General features: G+C 38.2%; 2 protein-coding genes across 2 annotated transcripts; both read left to right on the top strand.

Moving 5' to 3' along the window:
- The first annotated feature begins 175 nt into the window (after nt 1-175).
- LOC104606144 (translocator protein homolog) lies at nt 176-931 on the top strand. Its single transcript, XM_010271204.3, has one exon. The coding sequence runs from the start codon at nt 254-256 to the stop codon at nt 818-820; it is 567 nt and encodes a 188-aa protein (XP_010269506.1). The 5' UTR covers nt 176-253; the 3' UTR covers nt 821-931.
- A 1876-nt stretch (nt 932-2807) lies between these two features.
- Nucleotides 2808-4817, top strand: LOC104606145 (xyloglucan 6-xylosyltransferase 2). The gene has a single exon (XM_010271205.3). It carries the CDS (start codon nt 3257-3259, stop codon nt 4622-4624), a length of 1368 nt encoding a protein of 455 aa, XP_010269507.1. The 5' UTR covers nt 2808-3256; the 3' UTR covers nt 4625-4817.
- Nucleotides 4818-12793: the final 7976 nt, after the last annotated feature.

The raw sequence follows: 12793 nt of genomic DNA, 5'->3' as shown, positions 1-12793 counted from the left end.
GAACAAATCCTTGATGCATTGCTGGCAAGCCTTGCCTTACCACCTCTTCTACGTGTAAGCACAAAGTCCACAGCTTAACACCGCCTCCACGCACGTGTCACCTTTTCACTAACATGACCATACTGATCAACGAGAGAAACCCAAGCTCTTCTATAATAGATCAAGAGCCCACCCGAAATTATTCCAACACGTCCTCCCTCCCTCTCTCTCTCTCTCTCTCTCTCTCTCTCTCCATCAGGTTCTGTGTTCTCTCATGGCATCGGAAAACGTCAGACAACGAATCAGAGATGAAGCCACCGAGTCCACCGATGCCGACAACGGCGACAGGACAAGGAGAGACAAGAAGATGGCCATGGCAAAACGCGGTCTCCGATCGTTAACCATCGCAGTGGCCGTTCCACTCTCCCTCGCAATCACAAATATCTACTTGTTCGGTAGTCCTGATCGATACCGTACCTTAAAGAAGCCCTCCTCCTCCTCCTGGTATCCATCCATCTGGGCCTTACACCTGGCCTGTTTGGCTTCGACCTTCCTAATGGGCCTCTCGTCTTGGCTTGTATGGGCCGATGGTGGGTTCCACCGTGGACGCTCCGCCTTACCTCTTTACGTCGCCCAGCTTGCTCTATGTCTGTCTTGGGACCCTCTTGTGTTCGCGTTAGGGTTATCTCGGATAGGGTTGATGGTGTGCATCGCGTTGTTTGGGGTTCTTGTGGGATGTTCTCGGAGCTTTGGGCAGGTGAATCCAACCGCGGGGGACCTTGTTAAGCCTTGTTTACTGTGTGCAGCGTTCAGGATGATTGTAAATTATTTACTTCTTTAAATACAATATCTATGTAGTCTGTAGTCTATACTGTAGGCTGTATCTTCGTTCTTTATGTACACTCTCTTGTCTCGATGTATTATAATATTCTCGTCCACTATTTCAACCTTATGATTAGAAGATCATAGCCGTCAGATCTAGATCAAAAATTTGAACGGCTAAAGGAATTCAAAGTCAAAAACCAGGAAAGCTAAATGTGCCAGGAATTCTATAACCTAAATGTGAACTGCAAAGACTGAATTGAACAAGTCATGTTCGTCTACTCCATTTACTACTTCTAATTTATGATATTTGTAAAAAATAAAAAATAAAAAATAAACCTTCAACTGTGGTCCGGGCCGGTTGAAATAGGAAATCCAGTTTGATTTTCGAACGTTGATATACAAAGACCCGATCGGAAGTGGAACCTGCTATTGGGCCAGACCGGGCTTAGCACTATGATAAGGTCTATAGCCGGGCCCGGACGGGTTTTGGGCCTGCCAATTAATTCACTATATTTAATATATATAATAATTAAACAATTTACACCCGCTCGGAACATGCTAAGTTGGATGATCATGGCCCGGGCCAGGCTTATCTTTGAGCCTGCCAATTAATTCACTATATTTAATATACTTAATTACACCCTCTCGGAACATGCTAAGTTGGATGACCATGGGCCGGGCTAGGCAGCACTATGATAAGGTTTATAGCCTGGGCCCGGGTGGGCTTTGGCCTTTGGGTACACTATATTTAATATACATAATAGTTACATTATACGACATATAAATATAATTTATATAAATTGTGGGCCGGGCCGGAAATGATCTCTATTATATAAATCTGATTTGGCAATGCCAGTTCGGATAAAGTTTGTCTTGCCCAATTACCCCAGGGACAAATTTGGTAAATAGGTTTAGGGTCAAAATTGGACAAATTTGAGTTGGACCCAGCCTTACCTAACCCAGTACGACTTCGACCTCTCCCTCCAGTTAAACTTAAAAGATTGAAAACTTTTCTCTTAATTGAGGCCCTGCAATGCAATAGCCAATTGCTCGAGTTGTCTTCTCTAACCCTTGATTCAGCATCTATCTCTTTCCATTATTGACATTAACTCAATATTTGCCCATGAACTTGTATTTAATTGCTTGTTATTAGCTTTTAAATTTAACTGAAATTTTCGTTAAAAAAAAGCAAAATGAATTTAACGATATGGTAAGTTTATTAAATATTTGATTCACTTTATCTGTTTAATTTATTTTTCTCCTTGACAATCCAAAACTCATTTATGTATTAATGTTTTTTTCTACCAAAAAAAAAATGCTATTAAGTAATGAATCATTTTTTTCTATAAAATCTTATGAAGTGATGATATCATTATAGTATTATTTATAATGTTATAATTCGCTAAAATACGATGTATTTATTATTAATTTATAATTGTTAACGTATCCCTGACCTGTGAGTCCTTGTTTACTTTTTAGTCTTTGAATGATCAAACTCAGCATATGCTTGGGCGGGGTTTCTGAGAAAGAGTCTGGAAGCCGGAAGCTAAGGTTCCCCTCCGCAATAACAATAAGACAAGCTTTAATAGGGTTGTGATACAAGCATAACCCTTTGATGGGAATCTTTTCTTCATAAGATCCTAAATAAAATAATAAACTAGTAAAATGTTGCAATTCTTCAAATATTTTATTCGATTACTTTACTTAAAACAGCCCAAGCCCATCTTACCCCTTCCACTATTTTATCCAAAAATAAAGGCCCATCTGACGCAACTCTTCTATACTCCTCTTACCTCGCCCTTCAGATAATGGCGGGACCCATGAAAGGCCAAATCGTCTAATCTAATGGTCATCGTCTGGAGCTCCACTCGTAACGTTTGCCCAATTAAAATACACCTCGTCATGTCCGTACACATGGGTCCCATTTGTTTGGATGACGTGGTACATCGCAATAATCGTTTGGTTCTGTATACAGGATACGGGAGAACTTTACTAGTTACTGGTTACTACCCAAAATCTCTCTCTCTCTCTCGCGCGCTCTGTTGTCTGTCTGTTCAATTGTATATATATGGAAGGAAAAATAAAAGGAAAAAGAAAAAGGGTTTTGTAATAGAATTTGTCCAAATGAATGGTCCCTCTGTTCTTAGTCCATGTCTGTAAATCTTTCCTTCTCCACCGACCGACCTTTTGCCCATCTGTGCAAGTGAAAGAGAAAGAGACACTCACACGCAGAGAACACAGAGAGCCGCCTAAGGGAACTTCAAGTCTCAGATCTTTTTTCAGGATTAACGTTTATGATTTTATCGCAGAGGAATCTGCTGTCCTTCCAATGTAGGAAACCCTACATTCCTTCATTTTCAGATACTGATCTCAATCCACGACCCATCTGTGGTTAGGGTTAGGGTTAGGGTAAGGGTTTCTCATCTGATCGGAGAAGGAAATCTGAAGGAAAATGAGACTGCTGGAGCGGTGCTTGGGAGTTCGCCGTGTTCGACAGATCCAGAGAGGTATTCGCCACGCTAAGGTCACCCTTCTTTGCCTGTTCTTGACTGTCATCGTTCTTCGCGGAACCATCGGTGCTGGCAAATTCGGCACGCCCGAGCAGGATTTCAACGAGATCCGAGACCATTTCTACTTTCGCAAGCGGGCCGAGCCTCACCGTGTCCTCGAAGAAGCCCAGACCACGGAAGGTGCCACAACCACAACCACAAGCAACAACCACGCCACATTTGATCCATCCAAACTGATGGTAGATGAGGAAGAAGACGAAAAGCCTGACCCCAACAAACCTTACAGTCTTGGACCAAAGATCTCAGATTGGGACGAGCAGCGAGCTAGATGGCTCCAAGAGAACCCTAATTTCCCGAATTTCATTGGGCCCAACAAACCTAGGGTTCTATTGGTCACTGGGTCTTCGCCGAAGCCTTGTGAGAATCCGGTCGGCGACCATTACCTCTTGAAGTCGATCAAGAACAAGATCGATTACTGCCGGCTCCATGGGATCGAGATCTTCTACAACATGGCGCTCCTCGATGCAGAGATGGCTGGATTTTGGGCAAAGCTTCCGCTTATTCGGAAGCTCCTCCTCTCCCACCCGGAGGTCGAGTTCTTGTGGTGGATGGACAGTGACGCTATGTTTACTGATATGGCTTTTGAGGTCCCCTGGGAACGTTACAAGGATCACAATTTCGTGATGCACGGGTGGAATGAGATGATATACGATCAGAAGAACTGGATTGGACTGAACACGGGAAGTTTCCTGCTCAGGAACTGTCAATGGTCGCTTGATATTCTGGATGCTTGGGCTCCGATGGGACCCAAGGGAAAGATTAGGACTGAAGCAGGGAAGATCCTCACAAGGGAGCTCAAGGACCGACCTGTTTTCGAGGCTGATGATCAGTCCGCCATGGTTTACCTTCTAGCCACACAGAGAGATAAGTGGGGCGACAAGGTATACCTGGAGAGCGCATACTACTTACACGGATACTGGGGGATTCTGGTCGATAGGTATGAGGAGATGATCGAGAACTACCACCCGGGGCTGGGTGATCACCGATGGCCTCTCGTTACCCACTTCGTGGGTTGCAAGCCTTGTGGGAAGTTTGGGGATTATCCTGTCGAGAGATGCCTGAAGCAGATGGACAGAGCTTTTAATTTTGGTGATAATCAGATACTACAGATTTATGGATTCACCCACAAGTCGTTAGCCAGCAGGAGGGTCAAGAGGATTCGGAATGAGACCAGCAATCCTCTAGAGGTAAAGGATGAGCTTGGGTTGCTTCACCCTGCATTCAAAGCTGTAAAGGTATCATCTTCTTGACAACCAGATTAGAATTGGGATGCTCCCTATCTGATTTTTGTTCGTTGTTAAATCTTAATAGATGCGATTTCTGTTGTGTATGTTGTTCTTATTTATGTTATGGTAGGTTCTGTGATTTTTCTTTCTTATTTTTGCTCTGTGGTGATATCAAAATCAAGCTTTTAAATTAAATTGATTTCCAAAGGAAACAAAACCCATTTTACATATACAGTCGCCATGGCGAAATTCTGTTGCATTGTATATCTTTCTTGTATGTAAAATTGCAAGTTTGCAAGTAAGTAGCTAACCTCTGCATTTCCCATGGCACAACCACACGAAACAGAGTTGTTTGCTGGAACACTTATTTTCAATCTAGCACCCCCCACAAGGAGAAGGGTGTATTTTACTCTCAAGACACTCATCCATATACTGGGGGAGGTAGATGGAAAGTAGTAATCATTGTACGTAATCCTTGTAGAATATGTAGATGAAGTCATGCAGTAGCCAACACTATCTTCTCAAATTTCAATCTGATTCTGCTCTGCCTATTAATTTAATAAGCTCTAAGAGAGTTTGATAACGTGTCTATGTGTTCCTTCTAGCTCTAAATGTTTCTAAATAAGCTATTATTTAGAAATATAAAATTGTCAACTATTGCGTAAGTGCTAGACTGTAATTGAAGGCAACAATAAATAAATTCCATAAACACCATTAAGTAATCGTAATAGTTCATGGGGTTCCCGTTGAACAGCTTCATTGGTGACCAGATTGGGAGGGAGTAGAGAAATTAGAACTTGAAGCGGTTCTAGAAGTTGGGACCCTACAGGGGGTACCGGTAAGTTCCAGAAAGCTCAAATTCATCGTAGTCTTTACGTTGTGCTTGTATGCACTCTTTTATCTTTAGGCTTGTCCATGATTTGCACAAACATAAAGGAGAAGACAAAATCGAACACAAAAACAAAGAAAGAAAGAAAGGCGAGACAAGGCTTAGTGAGGAAAATGTAAGGTGTGTGAGAAGTGAGAACTCAGTACAACCAGGGCAGAGCCAGGAACTTTCATTCGGTAAACTGGTCTTTGACCAATGTTCTCTTGTTTGCTACGAGGCATCATTCCATAGCCAGGAACTTTCATTTGCTTGGGAAACATGCTTTTCGAAGTAAATACCCAAAATGGGTGTTTAGCAACCTCAAAACTAATTTCCAATGTTTTAAAAAAACGACCCCGAACCAGAACTGTTCTGGCCACCGGTTTTTAGGTTGATGGTTTGACCATCCGATCTGAACGGATGGCCTGTTCTGACAAAATAAATTAAAAATAATTAAATAATTAAAATTTAAAATGGCCAAAAATCGTTGAACAGGTTGATGGTTTGACCATTTGGGTCAATGAATCATTGACCAATTCAATGGTTTTTGGCCAAGGACCAGGTTTGGGGTAAAACGGAACCAGTTGTCTGGACAGTTCCCGAGCCAAATGGTCCGATCATCTGGGTCAATAGTGGTTCAAAAACCATGCTAATTTCTGACTTTTACATACTTGTAACCCCACCATATGTGATAGAATTAAAATGTAGTTTTGCAGCTTATTAATCCACACCTATTATCATAATAAAAATCACATTGTACCCGTGTAGTTAATATTAAATATTTAAATCCATAAATAACAAAAAAAATAATGGATGCACCACAATACATAATCATTGTAACAAACAACAAGAACACCATGCAAATTAATAACCCAACAACAATGCAACATAAGAGTGTTGCAATCACAATAAGCCCATATCATCCATGATTTGATCAATAAATTGTTAGCCGTCTTTAAGTGTCACTTCTTGGTGACTGAATAGGCCTATGTATCTTGCTCTATCACCATCTATCCAAAAGAAGCTATTATTATTATGCCTATTGAATAAGGCATGCATTTTCAGTGAAACAAACAATAAAAAACCATCTAAACCTAGTAAGAAATAACAGTCCAATGTTTAATTAAGCATTAAAAAATAGTCCAATTCCAACAATAAATAACTGTCCAAGATTTAAGCATGGAAAGAACAGTTCAATTCCAACAAGAAATAATTGTTCAAAATTTTAAGCATGGAAAAAAACAATTAATAATAATTCAAGGTTTAAGCATAGAAAAAACAGTCCATTACCATCAAGAAATAACAGTCCAAGGTCTAAGTATATGGAAAAAAATAGTCTACTACCATAAAAAATTAACAGTCTAAGCTTTAAGTATATGGAAAAAAATAGTCCAAAACCATCAAAAGAATAATAATCCATTGTTTAGGCCATGTTCACTTTTCGTTAAATTACTTACCCGGGTAAATGTGGTTACCGGGGTAATTCTAGTGTTGGCAACTTTCCCCCTAGGTGGGAAAGTTATTTACCCACCTAAGAGATGGGTATCATTTACCCGGATAAATGGTACCCAGGAAAATAAACTTTTCCTTGTCCCCACATAAATATGAAAAAAGAACATGGGATTTTTGGTCAATGGGAACCAAAATCTCATTGACCAACTTCCCCCCTCTCAAAATCAAAAAAAAAAAAGAATGTCCCATTAAGAAAGGTAGCAAAAAAACAATCCAGGCCCCATTCAAGTACTATGTTTGTGTCACATTCAAGCAAGATATATATCCATTTTAGCGGTAGGTAAAAGTCCAAGATACAACTGGGTATTGAGCTATGCAATTCATGCACTGCTTAACTATCCAAAAAGAGAGGAATGTATTAGAGAAAATGCACAAAAGCATACAAATAGAAAAATGAAGGCATACAGTTGTTAAAAAAAAGCAACCAAAAAACACATTCAAGCTATGCAAAATATATCAGCCACCAATAACCAAAAATTATGAATGTGAGGCATATAGGTGACGTTTGGTATAGCTTCCATTTATTTGAAAAACTTTTGCACTTGATTTACCTTTAAAACCAAGAAAAAAGTGGTTGATAAATGTTGTTCTACCATTGTTTGACAACTAAGCACCATTAAGTGTAGGAGGAAAATATCACTTTCGCCATGTAGGTGCAAAACTTTTGCACCTTAGTGTAGGAGGAAACGGTAAAATGAAGCTTCTCCCAATGGTTGGCTTACACATAAGCCAAGATAAACGTTTATTTGATAAACAGGCTTACCAGATACCATTTTGCGACAAGCGTCTACATGGGCGTTGAGCTGGCACTGTTTTTCAAATTAATGGAAGCCATACCAAACACCATCATAATTATTGTTATGAAAAAAAATCAGGTCATGAAAAATATATTAGACTTAAAAGACATTTCTCGTTCAACATATCAAATATATAATAGTTGAGTGTTCAATATTTACATGCATATCTCATTCATGATAAAAGGGATTATATATACATTCGAAGGGGTTACACAAATCAAATAATGAGTAGATCAAATTAACATTTACAATGAAAGGGGCTTTAATCCCATTTGAAATGGTTCACAAACCAAACAAATAACAGATTGAAATATATAGAATCTTAAAAAATTGGGGATTGTCAAAGTTGGTTAGTTAATGAGTAGAAATGAAAAAGAGAGAGAGAGAGATGAGGAATAATATAAAGGAATAAAAACAAGAAATGAAGAAGAAGATTGAAGACGAAATGAGTTAGGGTTTACCTGGTTTTGGTTAGGCTTAGATGGTAGTGAGAGCAAAGAGGGCTAAGAGTTCCGATAGAATGAGAGGGTTGAGAGAGTGACGGCATATTGAGACACCCCTAAAGCCAAAAGTCCAAAGACTAATTTTTGGAATTTCTATTTTTGACCCATAAGATTCAGTTTGGAAGGAGTACAAATACAAATATTTAGAGTGCAAAACCTTGTGTTTTGTATATATTTGTATTTGTACTCATTCTAAACTGAGCCTAAAGGGATTTGGATTTCTGGGATTCAACTTCCCAAAGTTGGTGCTTTCAAGTAAAGAAAGCCATTTTTGTGCTTTCAGACTTTCAGACAAAATGGATGTTTGAAAGCAAAAGTTTATCCAAACACCATCTAAACTCACAAGAAAGGGACTTCTCCGAACTTCATATGGTGACCATCTGACTCTTGATTTTCCTATTATGATGCAACTGTTTTTAAGAAGGATAGACATAGTTTGCACAATCTTAGCATGCCTCTAAATAAAGGTTCAAATTCCATCACATATCAGCCCGTGTCAAATGATGCTCATTGTATCAATGCATCACTGATACTTAAATCAGAAATCTTTTAGGCTGTGTTTTGTTGCAATGCAAATAAATTTGCACTGATACAAAACTATGGCAGTGCAAATGATTCAAGTGTAAATTTTGATCTATTTTTGTTTTAAATTTTAGCTTATTTTGTTTCATTGCAATGAAAATGAAGTAAATTAAGACATGAAGCAAAATAAAATAAAATATAAAACAAAATTAAATGAGAATTTGCATTTTTTCATTTGCACTCCCATGCATTTGTATTAGTGAAATATATATTACAAAAAGGTGGGTGCGGTGTATCCATATTTTTAACTTTGCCTCTAATTAATTGGGTCGTAAACCTATTATATTAGAAGAGGAATATAACTAAACTTTTATCCTACTCAAGTTGGTATTATTTTGGTTAATGAAAAAAAAAAAGCAGGTAATGGCTAAATTGGTATTCCTACTCAAATTCTTTATTATCTCTCAGCAAGAAAAGGACTGACAAACGAGATTCATGTTTTTTTGGAGATCATGTTGTTGGGTGTTGGAGATTCAATTGCGTCAAGTTGATTGACCTTGCTCCCATGTATGCAGCCCACTCAAGCCGTTGTATACAAAGTTGTTTCCTTACATTGCATAATAATCTGATCCCCAACCCCTAAATGATATTGAGAATGAAAATAGAAAAAAAAAAAAAAAAAAAAAAAGAGAGGGTTAGGGAAAAGGAACAATCAATGTGTGAGGAGTTTTAATAACTTACTAATTCACTATGATCCAAGTTGATTGACTTTTTTAAAACACATTTAAGAAAACAATGGAAAATCTCGGGCATGTTTGTCTGCCTGTGGGAAAAGCTTTCATAAAGTGTTTTGTGCAACTAGAACCCATTCGTATTATGATTTATCAACTAGAGGGTATACAAAAGCAAAACTGGGAAAACCCTAAATTTGGCTTTGGCCACTATGCAAAGCAAAATTTGGTTCTTCTCCATTAAATTTCAATAGTAAAAACAGAGGAGGTTGGTTCAGTATAATTACTATCATTATACAGGAGAGGCTGTAGGGATGTAATCGAGTCGAGTCAAGTCAAGTTTTGGGTTTCATATTCGAACTTGATTCGACTCACCTCGAGCCAATTATAAATAATTTTTTATGAAAAAAAATTATAAATTAATTAATATTTAAAAAGATATTAAAAATGTGATTCTATATTAAAATTTATATAAATCAATATTATGAAATGTTATGAATAAAATTATATGATGAAACTTGACTATAAATTTATTTATTTGTATTATAAATAAATTAATAAAAAATAATATTTATTTATATTATAAAAAAAAATATTAAAAATAATAATTTTTTAGAAGGTTCGCAAGCTACTCGAACTGAGTATTACAATGCTCAAACTTGACTAAGTCAAACTCAACTCAACTCAATGATCTTCAAGCCGAGGTCGAATATTTTGCAAGCCGAGCTTGAGTAACTCGTGAGTTGGCTCGGCTCGCTTACACCCCTATTTTTGTGGTATTCACTATTCAATGACTGATCCACATGCATTATTGCATCAATGAACACGATAGATAGATTTAGGGATGGCAATTTCCTCCGTAAAACTGGGGCCCCGCCCCGATCGGGAGGGTTTTCCCCGACCCTAAACAATGACGGGGCAGGGACAGGGAAAATAATTTTTCCCCAAACTGGGTACTGGGCGGGAACGGGTTTTGTATATAATTCCCCGAATCCGAAGGTAAATTAGTAAAATATTTTTAGGTTTAATATTAATATTTAAAATATCTCTAAGTTTTCCCTAAATTTTTAAAATCCTAAGATCCATAATTTTATTTTTGAATTACCCCTAAAGTATTATAGTTCAATTCTAAAATGCCCCCAAATTCCTATATCCTATGTATAAATTGTCCATAAAATAGATAATTTTTAAGTAATTGCCTTAGATTGAGGAAAATTTAGGGATTCTCCGTCCTCGATGGGGAATAGATGCCCCGCCACCGGGGACGGAGCAGGTACAAGGCAAGGTATCGTGACTTCGGGGTGGAGACGGGGAGGAAATACCCCGCCCCAAACCTGCCCCATTGCCATTTTTAAATAGATTGATTGGATTAAGGCCAAAAAGGATTGATTGCTATGAAATCTCTCAATTTTACTACATAAATGAATGCCCTCTTCGAACGACCGACTTAGTCTAGACTCTATGGGCAAATGATATCACATTCCAAACAGTGGACTCCGCTTATGAGAATTGAGAGGTTGAGAACCCTTGACCACTAGGGAACTAATAATAATTGCAAGTTGGGTCAGAGACAAGATAATCAGTTTGTCAGAGCTCTCCTAGTGTTTTGGCCTTTCCCCAGCTCAAAGACAAGGTGCCTTCGTAATCAAACTAGCCTGTGTAGACTAGTTGATACAATGGATATGTATTAAGTAGTTTGGTCATGAAATCTAATCCAAATGTTTGCCTATCAAAAGTATTATGAAAATTTTTTTACCAATAGGTTTTCTAGTTGTTTGTAGCAGAGATGTCGGATCAAATCCCACTGCCACCAGGGTTGGAATTCACATTATTAACCCACAAAGCATGCCCCACAGGTGCCTTACATGCACATCTCAATGTGCATTGGAAACATCTCCCATACTTGTTATTGAGAGATGTTTCTAATACATGGTTGGGATGTGATGGGGCACCTGTGGGGCTATTTCTATGGGGTGCCAATGTGAATTCCCAAGGTTGGGGGTTATGGGTGTGAGGGATGGGTTACTTCCCATTGTGTAACCCATGGTTTTAAAAAACGGCCCAGAAATGGAACCATTTTGGCCATTAGTTTTCGGGTTGACGGTCCGATTGTCAGGTTAGAATGGACAACCCGTTCTGACAAACAAATTAAAAAAAAATAAAAAAATTGTCAAAACCATTGAACAAGTCAATATGTTTGACCGCTCAGGTCAACAGATTGTTAACTTTTTCGATAGTTTTTAACCAAAGACCGAGTTTGAAGTAAAACGGAATCGATTGCCTGGACGATTCCCAAGCCGAATGGTCCAGTCGTCCAAATCAACGACGACTCGCAAACCATGGTGTAACCCCATAAAAAATTAAAAATTAAAAATAAATGTAAGGAGTTTTTTTTTTATTGTAGTGTTGCTCGAGAGGAGTTGTTAAGCAATAAAATCATATTATAATCACATGATCGAATTTTTAAGTTGGAGAGCTTGGGGAAAATTGGGGCTCACTATTCTATGGATACCTATATCGCCTGTCTTAAAACAAAATAATACCTATCTTTCTATGGTAGTCATTGCATTTTGATATGAGGTGCTCATTCTAAATGATCGTACCCCACCTGCAATAAGGGATGGAGAGCCATCATCTCAACATTAAATCAATAATGAATCTCACCTGTGTCCCTCGTGTGTAAAGGTGGGATTATATTATGGAATCCCACCATTTTGGTGGGTTCTTCTTGACTCCTTCAATGATATATGAACACATCCTTTTGTGCCTCTATATCGTTCCAAATTAGCAAATTTATCCCATTAAATGAAGGACAATTTCTAATTAATAGAGATGGAATATAATTCCTATTCGTTCTCTTTCCGGTCTCTAATGGTCTTCTTCCCAACTTGTAAAGAAAAGTCTTCTTCTCAACCTAACAAAACCCTAGAATAGAGTTAATCATTATCTTTGGCATTCCACCTCTACCTCCACAAGGACCCTTCTTTCATTCACCATTTATGCCTTCCATATTTCTAGCTTATCGGTCAGACCGATTGAACCGTGACCCAGGACCTTAGTTGGTCCGATCACACCCCAATAACCATATTTGTTAAAAATTCATTGAAAACTGATTGATTGGTCAGTTTAACTGAAAAACCAGTGAATCGATGCTGGTTTCATGAAACCATTCGGGTCCTTAAATAATTGCAATTTTAAAACATGATTAACAAAACATTAACCCATGATCTCTTATTTTTAGACGTTTCCTTTGTTTCAAA

Source organism: Nelumbo nucifera, chromosome 4 (genome assembly GCF_055504915.1).
Source record: "Nelumbo nucifera cultivar China Antique chromosome 4, China Antique-T2T, whole genome shotgun sequence".
NCBI classification, from domain to species: domain Eukaryota; kingdom Viridiplantae; phylum Streptophyta; class Magnoliopsida; order Proteales; family Nelumbonaceae; genus Nelumbo; species Nelumbo nucifera.
This window is presented reverse-complemented; position numbering and strand designations above follow the sequence as displayed.